The sequence below is a fragment of the Calidris pugnax genome, unplaced genomic scaffold (assembly GCF_001431845.1).
Source record: "Calidris pugnax isolate Ruff unplaced genomic scaffold, ASM143184v1 scaffold41, whole genome shotgun sequence".
In the NCBI taxonomy this organism is placed as follows: Eukaryota; Metazoa; Chordata; class Aves; order Charadriiformes; family Scolopacidae; genus Calidris; species Calidris pugnax.
This window is the reverse complement of record NW_015094509.1, coordinates 6,411,422-6,424,221: the sequence shown is the minus strand read 5'-3', so window position 1 is coordinate 6,424,221 and position 12,800 is coordinate 6,411,422. Positions and strand designations below refer to the sequence as shown.

Genomic DNA, 12,800 nt, shown 5'->3' with positions numbered 1-12,800 from the left:
AATATCTTCTTTCTTTTATGAACCCTAAGGAATCTGAAATTAATTACTAAAAAAATTTACAGTCTTCACAAAACACAAAGCATCCAACAGAAGTTCATCTCAAAAACACACCTCTTCCCTTTGCCTTCCCTCCCTGACTCACTATTTTATATGCTTTTTTCTGTTTTTTCTTTAACATTATTTTCTAATTAGTGTGCTTAGCCAGGCTACTGGAAAAATAGTATCAAATTGCTTTTCTGGCCAAGGAGGTTCAGGTTTTTACCTACTATTTCTAAGAAGGAACCAGGTGTTTGGAGAGGGATGTGGAAGCTGCTCAAGGTATGGAATAGTCACAGAACCAGTCATTTTTGTGTAATTAGGCTAAAGCACTGCATTTTGACTTCTTTTTTTCAGTATAAAGAAACAGTTTCATGGGCAGACACCATAACGTAGGTCTGCTGTCTTTCCAGAGAAATACCATCCTAATTACACTGACAATTCTACTGTCTATTTCGGGATGTCTTCAACAGAAAATTGCTGCCCCAAAATGTGTCATATCATTCTTCTTGTCCCCAAATACCTTATCTATTCCAGGCTATTCATTAATTTTTAGTTTAGTCTGATAACTAAGCAGGTCACTTAGCTCTCCATTACCAGTAAGATGTGTCCTGTTACCTTATCTGGGAATTGCAGCAACTGTTAGCCAGGAGACTGGAATGATGATAAGAAATGTGGATTCCCACGCTTAATAGCACCTGGGATGATGGCAAAGTTTAACCTCAGCCTTGATCCAGACTTTCACTTGAATATCGTGGGATCAGTAGCTTCAAAGCACTCCTCTAGGGTACGGGAAATAAGTATTTTAATCTGCTCTCTAACCACGAAACTCATATGAAACACTAGTGGCAGCACTGCAAGCACCAGCTGTATTAGTATGACTACGATGCAAGTGACATTATTGACCTGGAAAAGGGCCCATGCACATGGCATGGTTCTCTATCAGACCTGCTTGGAAGATGCAGGCAGAGGATTTTCTAATTCTTCTCATCCTAATCAGGATTAAGCAGGACATAGGCTGAGATCAATCAGCCGCTGCTGTTGAAGGCAAATGAAAAAGCAGAACTTTTCAGAATGAAAGAGTTAAGAGGTCCAGAGGATTTACACACCTAATGGGATTCTGCAGCAGCTAAGCAAAAGAATCCTGCATTGGCTTTTGAAGTTAGGTCAAAATGCAGGCATCGACTTCCCACTTGAGACATTTTGGCCTTTAAGACAAGCTGAGGAGACTGTCAGGCTGTGGGCACAGCAGTCCCACAGGATTCTGCTGTCACAGGCACCTCACACGTGATGCAGTGTTGTGTTGCACACAGGGCACTGCAGAACCCGTTCTGGGCTCCTCTGCTCGTTCTCTGCACGGTAGAGGGATCCAAAGCACAAAGCACAGGGGTCCAAGTTTCTTTCAGGAGGCCATGTACCCAGGAGGTGTTGCAGTTAAGAGCTGGAACATTTCTACCATTTTAATATTTACAAGGAAAGAGGGAAGCCTTCTTTGAAGACCTCGGCAGCTGGCAAGGGATAAAGGAATTCTGTGATTGTGATCAGAATAGGAAAAGAGAATAAATTTAAAAGACCTCTGATCATTTGAATAAGCTTTGGAGGATCATTTGAAGAAATCTGTTTTACTAATTTACTTCACTTTAACGGTGGGTGTGTGAACTCTGAAGAGAATTTAAAGATTCTTTCCCCACTGTTTTTAATTATTGAATATTGTATAGCATTTCTCTTCAAGCCAAGAGCAATAGAAAACCTCAGGAATACGTCAATGCTTACCAGGAGCTGATTCATGTTTTCTTTCTGCAGGAGAAGGAAAGAGAACATCAACAGCAACTGAATATTATATTAGAGCTGACTGAATGTGGTTTTACTTCGTATTGCAACGCCCTAGGAGCACGTATACAGACAATTACTACATCTTGACGAAGGAGCAGCAAATTCTTAAAATACATTCATTTCATCGTTCATGAGCATCAGACCAGACCCATGGTCAGTTCTTCTCAGATAGGTTAAAAAACAAAAAGCAGCATTACAAAAGTCATAGCTGTCACAAATGCTATGCATCAGTAACGTACAGAATAAGTGTTCACCACCCACCTGAATGATTCCTCCTAGAAATGAAACTGCTGCTGCAACTCCAATCCTCTGCATTTCGAACTCCGATAGGCCCAAGGGTCCTGAATTGTTGTTTGTAGTGAAATTAATGCTGACTGAAGGAACAAGACGCTCAACTGCGTTGGCAGATATTAAGGAAGTTAAAGCAAAAGTTCCTGTAAAAAGAACCACACAAGAGTCACCAATAATCCTGTATCTGTCTGTACTCATCGCTCACGTCCTCTCTTTCAAAACTTGACCATTATGAGCGAAAGTGCCATTTTGTGCATGCCTGTTAAACTAAGAATAATCTTTAAGGTAATCTCTTTATGTAATACACATTTCTTAATGTAAAATACCATTTGTACAGACGAACTAAATGTCAATTCTTTTGTGGACATACTCATTTAGACACAAAAGAGGTTCGAACACAACAATTCAAAATTATTTCAAGTTATTACATATGCTTTTGACTCACCCTTAGGTATGATAAAACAGCTTTTTGTCTGAGGATCCAAAATGTTCACCATTCAAATTTCTAGGGCAATTAATTCCCGCTGTATACATAGTACCTAGCCCAATAGAGTTAGCAGAGGTGTACGTTCAAAAACTCAACAAACAACGTGCTCTCCAACAAACAGAGGCAAAATATGATAGAAACATTTATTTCAGGAAAGTGGGAAAGAAGGTTTAATGACATGCAGATGAAGAAGGATGATTATTCAATATTAAAAGGCACAAACATCACACAGAGCTCTAAGAGCATAAGAAATACCCTACTGTGAGAGACCAATGGTCCATCTTGCCCAGTACTCTGCCTCTAACTGTGGCAACTAGAGGTGTTACCCAGGAAAAGCACACAAGCCTGGGCCACTTTCTGCAGGACATTTCCCCAGCATCCATAGCTGCTGTACTAGGAATGTTAGCAAGTACACCCTAGCTGGTCCTTTTAGGTTTTGTTTATGGACCAGCATTCATGAATTTGTTGAATCTCTGTTTGAAACTGCTTGTATTTTCTATGTTCACAATGTCCTCTGGGAACAGGTTCCAGAAGTTGTATTATTTTCTTTAATCTATACTTTAAAAGTCTTTTAAAGTGACTTTTCACCGGTTTCTTTGAGCTCTCCTTATTTCTACTGTTGCAGGACCTACTGAATACTGTTCTGCCTCCATCTTGGCCTTCACAGAGTAAACCTCCAAGCACGAATTCCTTGGGAACCTACCAGGGACACCTCCATCCTAAAAAATTACCACTAGGTCCTACCTTTGGCCTCTTCTCCTTTAACTCAGTAATAATTAATTGAAGGACTTTTCTTTTATCACAAGGGCAACTTGGTTTCTTTAGTAACCTTTGGTGTAGAACCTTATCAGTAGCTATTTGACCATTCTGTTACCTTATATTCAAAGTATTTCCTTTTTCCACGTGCGTACTGACACCCACACAGTACTCTAGGACATCAGTGAGATAAGATTTTCCTTTATAGGAGTCACATTAACTTCTCTCTAACAGACTCTCATTATAACATAACTTTCATTATTCAGATTTTTTATTATAGACTCTAGTAGGGATGAAAAACAGGCCTGCAGTTACCAGGATTCCATCCAGAGACCTTCTGACAGTGAAATTATGCTGATAACTTGACACTCTTATGTCCTTGTTACACCTTTGTCAGAAAAGTGTCCACCAGTTTCCTTTCCAGTGTCCTGATTTTGATGTATTTAAAGAACCTTAAACTATCAGTTTGATTACCCTCTGTCTATGGCATTCTTAAAATTCTTTCTTTTAGCCTCCTAAATGTCCTACCACATTTCATGGCTTTCCTACTCACCTCATTGGGGCAAGTTTTCTGTTTTTCAAGTGCCAAACTCTTCCCTATGACAGTCCTCTTAATTTTCCTGTTGAGCCACAAAGGGTTTTTTTGGATGAGGTTTTCTTTTTTGAATCATGACACACATTTTGCCTGAGCCTAAAGTTCTGAGCCGGCAACTTAAGAAGGATGTGGAGGTACTTGAATGCATCCAGAGGAGTGCAGCAAAGTTGGTGAAAGGGCTGGAAGGAATGTCCTGTGAGCAACAATTGAGGACTTTGCATATGTCTAGTTTGGAGAAAAGAGATTGAGGGGCAATATCAGCTTCCTGAGGAGGGGAAGTGGAGAGGGAGGCGCTGATCTCTTCTCCCTGGGATCCAGTGACAGGGTGTGTGGGAAAGGTTTAAAGCTGCACCAGGGGAGGTTTAGGCTGGACATCAGGAAACATTTCTTTACTGAGAGACAGGTCAAACACTGGAACAGGCTTCCTCTTAAAGAGGTGGTTGATGCCCCAAACCTGTCAGTGTTTAAGAGGCATTTGGACAATGCCCTTAACATGTTCTAAATTTTGGTCGTCCTGAATTGTTCAGGCGGATGGACTAGATGATCATTGTAGGTCCATTGCAACTGAAAAATTATCCTCTCCTTATCTTTCTCCTCCCCTCCTCTTTAAATGCTGGTAGGTGAAGAGATTGTCACCAGTGTGCATGAGGAATTTCAGAGTATTTGGGGATTTGTGGCAGGTGGTATAGCTCCAGTTCAGCCCCCACACCATAACTCCTTAACTGAGGCTGGTGGGATGAGTGCATGAGCGATTTCTACTGAAAGGATCAACAGCATATGTCACATACATTTCTTTAAAAAAATCTTCACAGTAGCAAGAAAACTGGTTTGTTTCCTTTTTTTCTTAAGATTAAATTCTGGAACAGACACCTGTGAAAGGGACAAGTTTCCACACCAGGGACTGTGCAAGGACTTTGTGGCCAAGGAGTTGTGGGACGTTCAGCAAATCATTCTCTGAATATTCCCTCCCAAAGACAAAACATCAGACCCAGCTGCTTGTACTTACCCATTTTATCATCTGTTTTCATTACTAGAATTTGTGTCAGCCAAATACTTATTTACTTTCCTACATATGATCATATGATGGATTCTTGTCTTCCTAATAATCTTACACCAACAAACTGCTGACAATACACTGACAAATTAGTCATTTTTAATGTAGGTTCATATTTAATACATTTAACAAAAAAAGTTCAAAAAAAGTATATTAATCTATCTCTACTCAAGTGTCAAAATTATTTTCCAATTTATGAATTTTCACTTTTTTTTTAATGCTTCTCTTTCTTATATGAGCTGAGTACACCCCATTGGTCATTACAGCATCAAGCCAGTAACAGCATCCACAGGTCATTCTCAGGCGTCAAAAGGCTCCAATACTTTCTGTGCCTTTATGAAAAACCGTCTTTCAGCTGTCCTTTTGCTATAAGACAAGTTATAGCTGTTCAGCAATTTTTAGTAATTTAATTGAATGTTTTTGAACAAAAAAGGTGCTCAAAAGAGTGATTAACTTCTTACTAAAACATTTGGCAGCGTATACACTTGAGCAATCAGATTCTGCAGATTTCATTTTTTGTGTGAGTACCCACAACCATCTTTCCTCCTTTCAGGAATTTTTCTCCTCCATGAGGAAAACATACCCCCTCCCTGCTTAAATCTTCTCATGACCACAGATGCTGCTTCCCTTCATCTAGCCCTATTGTGCTTTAATACTGGGCCTGTTTCATCCTTCCTGCAAACTTCAGAGGCCACCAAATGCCCAGTTCTGCACAATAAAGAGTTTGTGGTTCGATCTCATGAGTATTATTTACAACCTTAGCCTGTAACTTGGGTTCTTTGGAGTCAGAGCATTCACCAACCTATCAGGAGATCAAAGTCATTCAACTCTTGCAGCTGCTGTTGGCCCTGCCAAAGGTAAACAACTAACTCATAGCTACTGGCCTTGTAGCCATGGAACACCTTTTACTGCCTACCTAATTACTCTGCAAGTGGATAGGAATTGTACTGAAGCCATTGGGAGAATTTCTAGCATTAACACTGTAGCAAGTAATAGGCGTAGAAAGCTTTTTTTATTTTTATTTTTTTTTAAGAAATGCAGGGTTTGTGTTTTAGACAGGTGAGAACCAATCTGTGTTTTCTGTGGTTTAAGAAGCAGTTGAGCCTTTTTCATTCCTGTGTCCTGGGCTAACCTGGCCCAAAACATGACACTTGTTTGCATGTATCTTGCTGGCTGAGCCCTTTGTTATAATCTTAGCCTAAAGCAGATTTCTAAAGTAGAGTTAAAATGAAAAAGCCCTTAGTAAACTACAATTACAAAGGAAGTGTCAATGCAATATTAAATTATAATGCCAGGAGTAAGTCCAATATATTCTTAATGAGGCTCTTTAAAGCACTTAGACTCACAAAAATTAGTTGTAAAAAGAAGCACAAAAACATCTTATTTCTGTTCAGTCTTAGATCATTTTCCTTCCTTTGATCTTATAACAAAAAAAGAAAAGGTTCAGCTTCCAATTCCTTATTTCTGAAAGTGTTTTTAGAAAAGAGACACTTACCTGTCGCAACATGATGTCCCATTCCAAATATGGCATAAATAATGACAGGAAAGAAAGAGCCATATAAACCAAAAACTGGATGGACTGAAGACAGAACCGCAAAGGCCAGCCCTATAGAAAGTAAAATAGAATTACTTCAATATATAAAGATAAAACTGTTCTGCATTCATTTTTTATAATGACAAAAGTCTACAATTTTATTAAGAGTAAGGAAAAAACACCTTCATTTACAAAAACCTAGAGCATAAGCCAACTACTGTACAATGAGTATCAGGAAAAACTGTGGAAGGTTTTTCGTCTATTGTTGCATGAAAATCCTCACACTGTCTTCTGAGTCTTGGTCACCAGCAGAAATAAATGGGTAACAGACATAATATATGGCCCCAACTAGCACATTTCCATGTTGTTACCATCAGTGGTTCCAAATGTATTTTTAATTGCCAGTCCTCACAGTTGGAAGCACCACTGTTTCACCCCCACCCTCACAAAGATGGATTTGAGACCGCCAGGGCTCCAGGCAGTCAGATGGTTATTTCTTACAAGCAGTTCAAAACCTATAATTTTGGTTTGGATGGAGCCCCTTCAGTCTGCTTTCTTCTATTTTCTTAAACAAACAAAAAGAAAATAGTCTAGATTTCATTGTCTTTAGGTGCCTGGGTTTTTTAATCGTCTAGATATTAACTTTTTTTTTTTGTTACATAAAGCTGTCAGGCCAGAAATAGAAAGTATTTGACTTTCATGTTGAGATGCAGAATGAAGTAAATTGGTTAGGATTTAACTTTACAGACTTACTGGATACCTTATTGCTTAGCTATAGAGGACAGTATTCATCATTTCCTTACAAAGTCTCAGAATATGCCAAGAAATCATCTTTCAACAGAGAGAGAGGGGAGGGAAGGAAAGGGGAGAGGGGAAAGGAAAGATTTTAAAATATGTCTATTTGAAAATTCAGATGCCTTCTTTTAGACAGAAACGGATTGCATTGCTCTTTTGCCTTTTAATTAGTGTATCTGCAGATCATTGCTTCTGCTTTGTTCTCTTAGCACACCGTTATCATGAATCAAGAAAATCTTTGAAAGGAAATTATAGTTTTAGCTCCATGTTCACATGATCAATAGATATAAAAGAAGATACTGACCAAAGACCAACACAGAAGGATGTGCCTGAGTAGAATAAAAACATCACAGGAGAGAACTGCATGACCCTATCCAAATAAAAGCAAGCATGGGGGGGGGAAGTAGAGAAAAGGAGAGAGGTTTTTAAGGCTTGTTCAACACTGGAAAGCTCTTCCTTTATAACCATTGTATGAATAAAACCAAAAAGAAACGAAAACTTTGTAATTAACTCATGAGTAGACTACTACTCACATGATATTCCAGTCTTGCAAAAAAGCATTATGCAAGGATAATTTATTTTGCTCTCTAAAAAGTAAAAGAACCAACAAAATCAATGTAACTTCAGACAAGTTTCAACTATAACAATATAATTGAAATGAAGTGACCTCTCTGTGTGGACAAGCGAAAGGGAAATACACAAGAGTCAGTATTGAATGCTGAACCAGAAATGTTCTTTACAAGCACTATTGGGAAGAAGCCTATAAATTCTGGGTAAGATGATCTGCAAAATTTTCTATATTTAGGAGATTCATTCATTAAATGGAAGGAATTCTCTAACACTAAGCTAGAATATTACAAATATAGAACATTTTCATCTGAAAACATTCCTCTTCCCAACAACTTCTATTCACACACTGCAGAACAGCTTCATGATGTAGGGTGAACTCACCTTGGTGAGTTCCTTTACAGGCTCTCCTCTTCACATGTTTTTTTTTTCAAACATTTGGAGTCCGTTGGTTATTACAAAGGAAGTACAAAAACTCCCTCTTTGCTAGGAAAGGTTAACAGTTTTGAAAGATACTTTTAAAAAAGTATCAAGATTGCTTTGCAGAAAACAGATTATGTTCATATTATTCTCAAGTTTGTGTTTTAATTGTGTGAATTCTGGATCTTGAAGTTTTCCTTGTAAAATTTGCACTGTTCACTTTGAATAAGCTTTCACCCTAAGTAACTTAATCACTCAGTTCAAGAGGAGGTCAGCTCAGAAGCTGTACAAAACAAAACTGAAGGGTACACTAATACACCGCAGGCTAAATTAAAATATTTCCAGAAGAGGGACTACTGGCTCTTTTACTATTCAATATTTCCAATTAATCCAGGATTAAGAACAGTATACATTGTTCTTTCCTCTCAACATTTACATGGAAAACAAGGGTTCTGCTACCGCAAAATATTCTGGCCAGTTATTGCCCCTCTACATGTGTTTACTTTGTTTTCATGTCTCCTAAGACTTTCTGAAGCTGAAACATTGGACAATTATGTCCAGACTGTGTTTGATCCAGCATAAACCGTACACGTTGTGGGTAGAGGACAAGAAGCTCAACCCAGCCCTAGGTCACGCACACAGAAACTGTGTCAACATCTCAATTCAGCTCTCTGAACAGGGCTGAGGGGAACACAGTGGCACAACCTGACTGAACTCTTACGGCCAGAAGAACTGGCTGACAGAAATCTGGCCTGTAAAACTGTGGAAAAAGGGCTACCTTGTCCAATAAACCCCCAATATTCAATGGGAATTTTGCTTTACTCATAGACTTGCTGCTGAGAAATCTCTCTTGTTTACAGGCAGATAACCTAAACGTAAATCTAGCCCTTGATTTTCCCTTTCACACGTAGACCTTTCACAGTCTTTTTGTATTAAGTTTTCAGAAGCCATGTCTCGTGTTTTTTCATGGTGAGGTCACGACAGTCAGGACAGAGGTAAAATTACCAGCCTTTGTCTCTAATTCTGGCTCTGTTAGCTTTTTGCTCCCATTACTGAAGCATGTCAATTGTGCAAGAGCAGAGGGGCATTATAAAACAGAATTACTAAAGACTTCAGGCTTTCTGATTAGGCATATAATGTTCTAAAGGTTCAAATACTTTAAAAGATATAATCAGTAGTATATTTCAGCTCACTTCATTAATTTTCATATTAAACTGCACTACAATGCATTCCATATGCTCAAGAACTAGTCAAAAGACAGGAAACATTATTTTAATTTTTTCATTCCGAACAGTAATAATACTCAAAAGAAACAGATCATAAAATAAGGATCCCACATAATCTTCACTGGTAATATGGAGAAGCCTCCATGGCAGTGACATTAAGGTTTTCAAATAAGAATATAAATTCCATGGAAAGAAATGCAAACAAAGAATGAACAGTAAGTTCAGATACAGCACATTAATATTGTGGTTCTTTGTTTTAACGACCTCCTTATCACGAGATAACATTGTGTGACACAGCTTCATTGAAAACCGTGCTTTCTGACTAGCACCAGACACGTAACGATCCTCTGGTATAATGCGCTGAAACACAGGACACGTTGCAGCACTGTTGGTAAGTGTCAAATGCAAATAACTACAAAAAAAACCCAAGCTTGATACAACCAGAAACAAGGCCATGTCCCACCACAGAAGAAAGGTCCCAGATTGTTAAATTGATACTTTCTGCTAATTAGATCAGTGCCAAAATTACAGCAATTAAAAATATTTTCCATAGAAAGAGCTATGAATCATCAAAGTATGGTCAACTAGTTAACAATTTTCTGCATCTGGAAATACGTTCATGATAGATGCATATGGTCTGAGGAAAGCTATACCATGTCTTTTGGAAATGCAATATATGAACCAGAAATTTAAATGAAGGAAAAAGAAATTAAAAAGAAGCAGGAAAAATAGTAAATCTATAATTAAATGGAGAAGTTTCAAAATTTGTTATCATTTACTATTTACTGGGAAAAGCTATAAATGTAAAAGGTTTTCTGCTAGTATATATATTCAAATATCTTTTTGTTATTGTAACCTTTTATTCTTAAGTGTGACTGTATTAAGATGGTCAGACCTCAAGTTTAGAGAACCCAAAATATATCTTATCCCACTCAAAATGTTATCGCAGTTGTGATCGCTCCCGGATGCTTCAGAAAAAGACAATTTCTCCCTTAGTTCACAAACATGAATTATGTAGTAAGAAAAGTATTTCCCGTAGATCCCCTAAAATGTAGAATTAACACATATTTAATGAGTCTCCTATCAACGTCTCTTGGAGAACCAACAAAACAGACACACAATGATTCATATCGCAGGCTTTATTCCTAACGCCAGGATAGCTAACTTTTACTGAACTAAAAAAAATATAATAAAACAACATAACCACAGAAAACATTTTTAATATTATATTTCATAATCATTTTCCTATACAAACCTACAGTTCTGGAAGATTCTTTGACACTTACTTGTTAAAAGCTACTAAATAAAATGATCCTTTGGAAATAATGTCATGTAACTCCAAAACCTGGAAAGCTCAGTACAAGTTTTCTCAATGGTACACACATACACCTCACACTTGAAAGATCTGTTTCCTACTCACACCATTTGCTGGTGCTACGTATGTGGATTGTAACTTCTCTCTGACTTATTTAAAGACAAAGAGCTCAAAATCATTCCTTAGTTCTTCTGTCATTCCTAACCCTGAGGCAAATGAAGAATGCAAAAGCAAGATGGAAGGACAGATTCTGAAAAATGTAGCATAAGTCATTCACAGACCACACAATGTTGAGTTAGCAACCACTACCTTTTTTCTGAAGGATGCTTCAGTACAGCTTCTTCCTGTGTAACTCTCTCCTTCAGTCTGGTGAGAATTAAGCACCTCAGCTATATTAGTCATAGTACCCAAATTCACAGTATTTCACATACATGAAATGCAACTACATCAAAGGTATATTTGAGAAACCACTGTTTTACTCTGCCACGTAGCAGATCTCCAGATAATAACACTTGTATCTTGATGTTCCAAATAAAGGAGATGTGAGTATTATGGTAGGAAAAAAAAAAAAAAAGTAGACAGCATGAATTCTCTATTCAAGATAGCTTGACCCTACTGTACATAAAGAAGCTTGGATACACCTAAAATCAGGCAGAAAAAATATGTCTATCATGGAGATCCTGAAAAAAAAAAAAAAATCATGACTCTTGACAATCAGAGATTAAATGTTTAGACCTCTTGAGGATGAATTTGACACAATATCTGAACACCACAGAGATTTTATAAATTATTATATAGAGAATTCTATGAGCTATTACACAGTGCTCAGCTATAGGACCTGAAGATTTTGGCTATTCCCAAAATAAAATTAAAAGGGCATTTTGAAAGTGGCTGATAGGGAAATTCCTCTGCATCTCAGTAAGGATAAACAGAGAATGAAAGACATAATAGTTTTCTGGCAAACAGGTAACTATGAGGTAGTCTTCTTGGAAGTATCAATGTGGCAGAGAAACAAAGACCAAGCATGACTGATGACGGGCCTTAACCAAGATGAACTGGACTTTTTTAAATCCCTGAAAAGGGCATCCACTTTGACAAATCGGTGGCCAAGGGTCTCAGCACTCAGAGCTTTCCTGGCCTCTCTAACCTGGAAGACTCTAGGTGAAGTCCTTGCTCCTCTTTCCTTCAGGGACTCAAGCCTTGCCCGGGTTTCCCAGCCTCTGTCCATGGTGCTCGGCCCCACCCCACCCCAGGCTCAGGGGTGGGACATCATCCGCACCGCTCCTCTCATCGCACTGAGACAAGTGTCCCCAGACACTCGGTTCCAAAGGAGTCACAGGTCGTGCAGACGCTGAATTCACATTTCTAGTCGTTTGTTGGACAGGTCTGCACCAGCTCACGCGTCAGGTGGAAGAATTTTAATAGACATTTGAAATGAAATATCGCACGCACAGCAGCATCGGTGCCTTTCTCCTCTGCTTGAAAGTTGTATAAATACAAAACATTGCCCTGCGTGTACTTTCTAACGTGTTACATTTCATGATCAGCTTACATCATTATTCCTTGTGTGGGAGAACTATAACAGAGTTCAGCTGGACACACTCTTCCACAAATCATTTATGAACTACATGGATTCTCCAATGTATTCTCTAGGAGATTTTTCTGGCTCTGTTTCCAAATGTGCTTATTCAATTTCATCTACACATGCTATTTGTATGCCAGATGTATATTTACAAGACAGATCTACCCTTTAATAAAATTATTAGCTCCAGTTAGTCTGCTCAGAGTATATTTATGTCTACATTTATGGTCAGAGCCTGAAAAAAGCCCCGGCAACCATCACTCTTGAGAAGACACAGCTGGGGTTCCTCCATGAAAAGCTAAAAAAAAA

General features: G+C 38.3%; 1 protein-coding gene across 4 annotated transcripts in view; it reads right to left on the bottom strand.

The window, feature by feature from the left end:
- SLC26A7 (solute carrier family 26 (anion exchanger), member 7) overlaps positions 1-12,800 on the bottom strand; it is an 82,762-nt gene that overhangs the window by 51,545 nt on the left and 18,417 nt on the right. For all 4 annotated transcript variants that reach the window (XM_014965163.1, XM_014965167.1, XM_014965164.1 and 1 more), the window contains exons 3-4: positions 6,548-6,658; positions 2,131-2,303 (exon numbers count right to left, since the gene is read on the bottom strand). In XM_014965163.1, the coding sequence (XP_014820649.1) occupies positions 2,131-2,303; positions 6,548-6,658 (284 nt within the window). The remainder of the gene's footprint in view (positions 1-2,130; positions 2,304-6,547; positions 6,659-12,800) is intronic.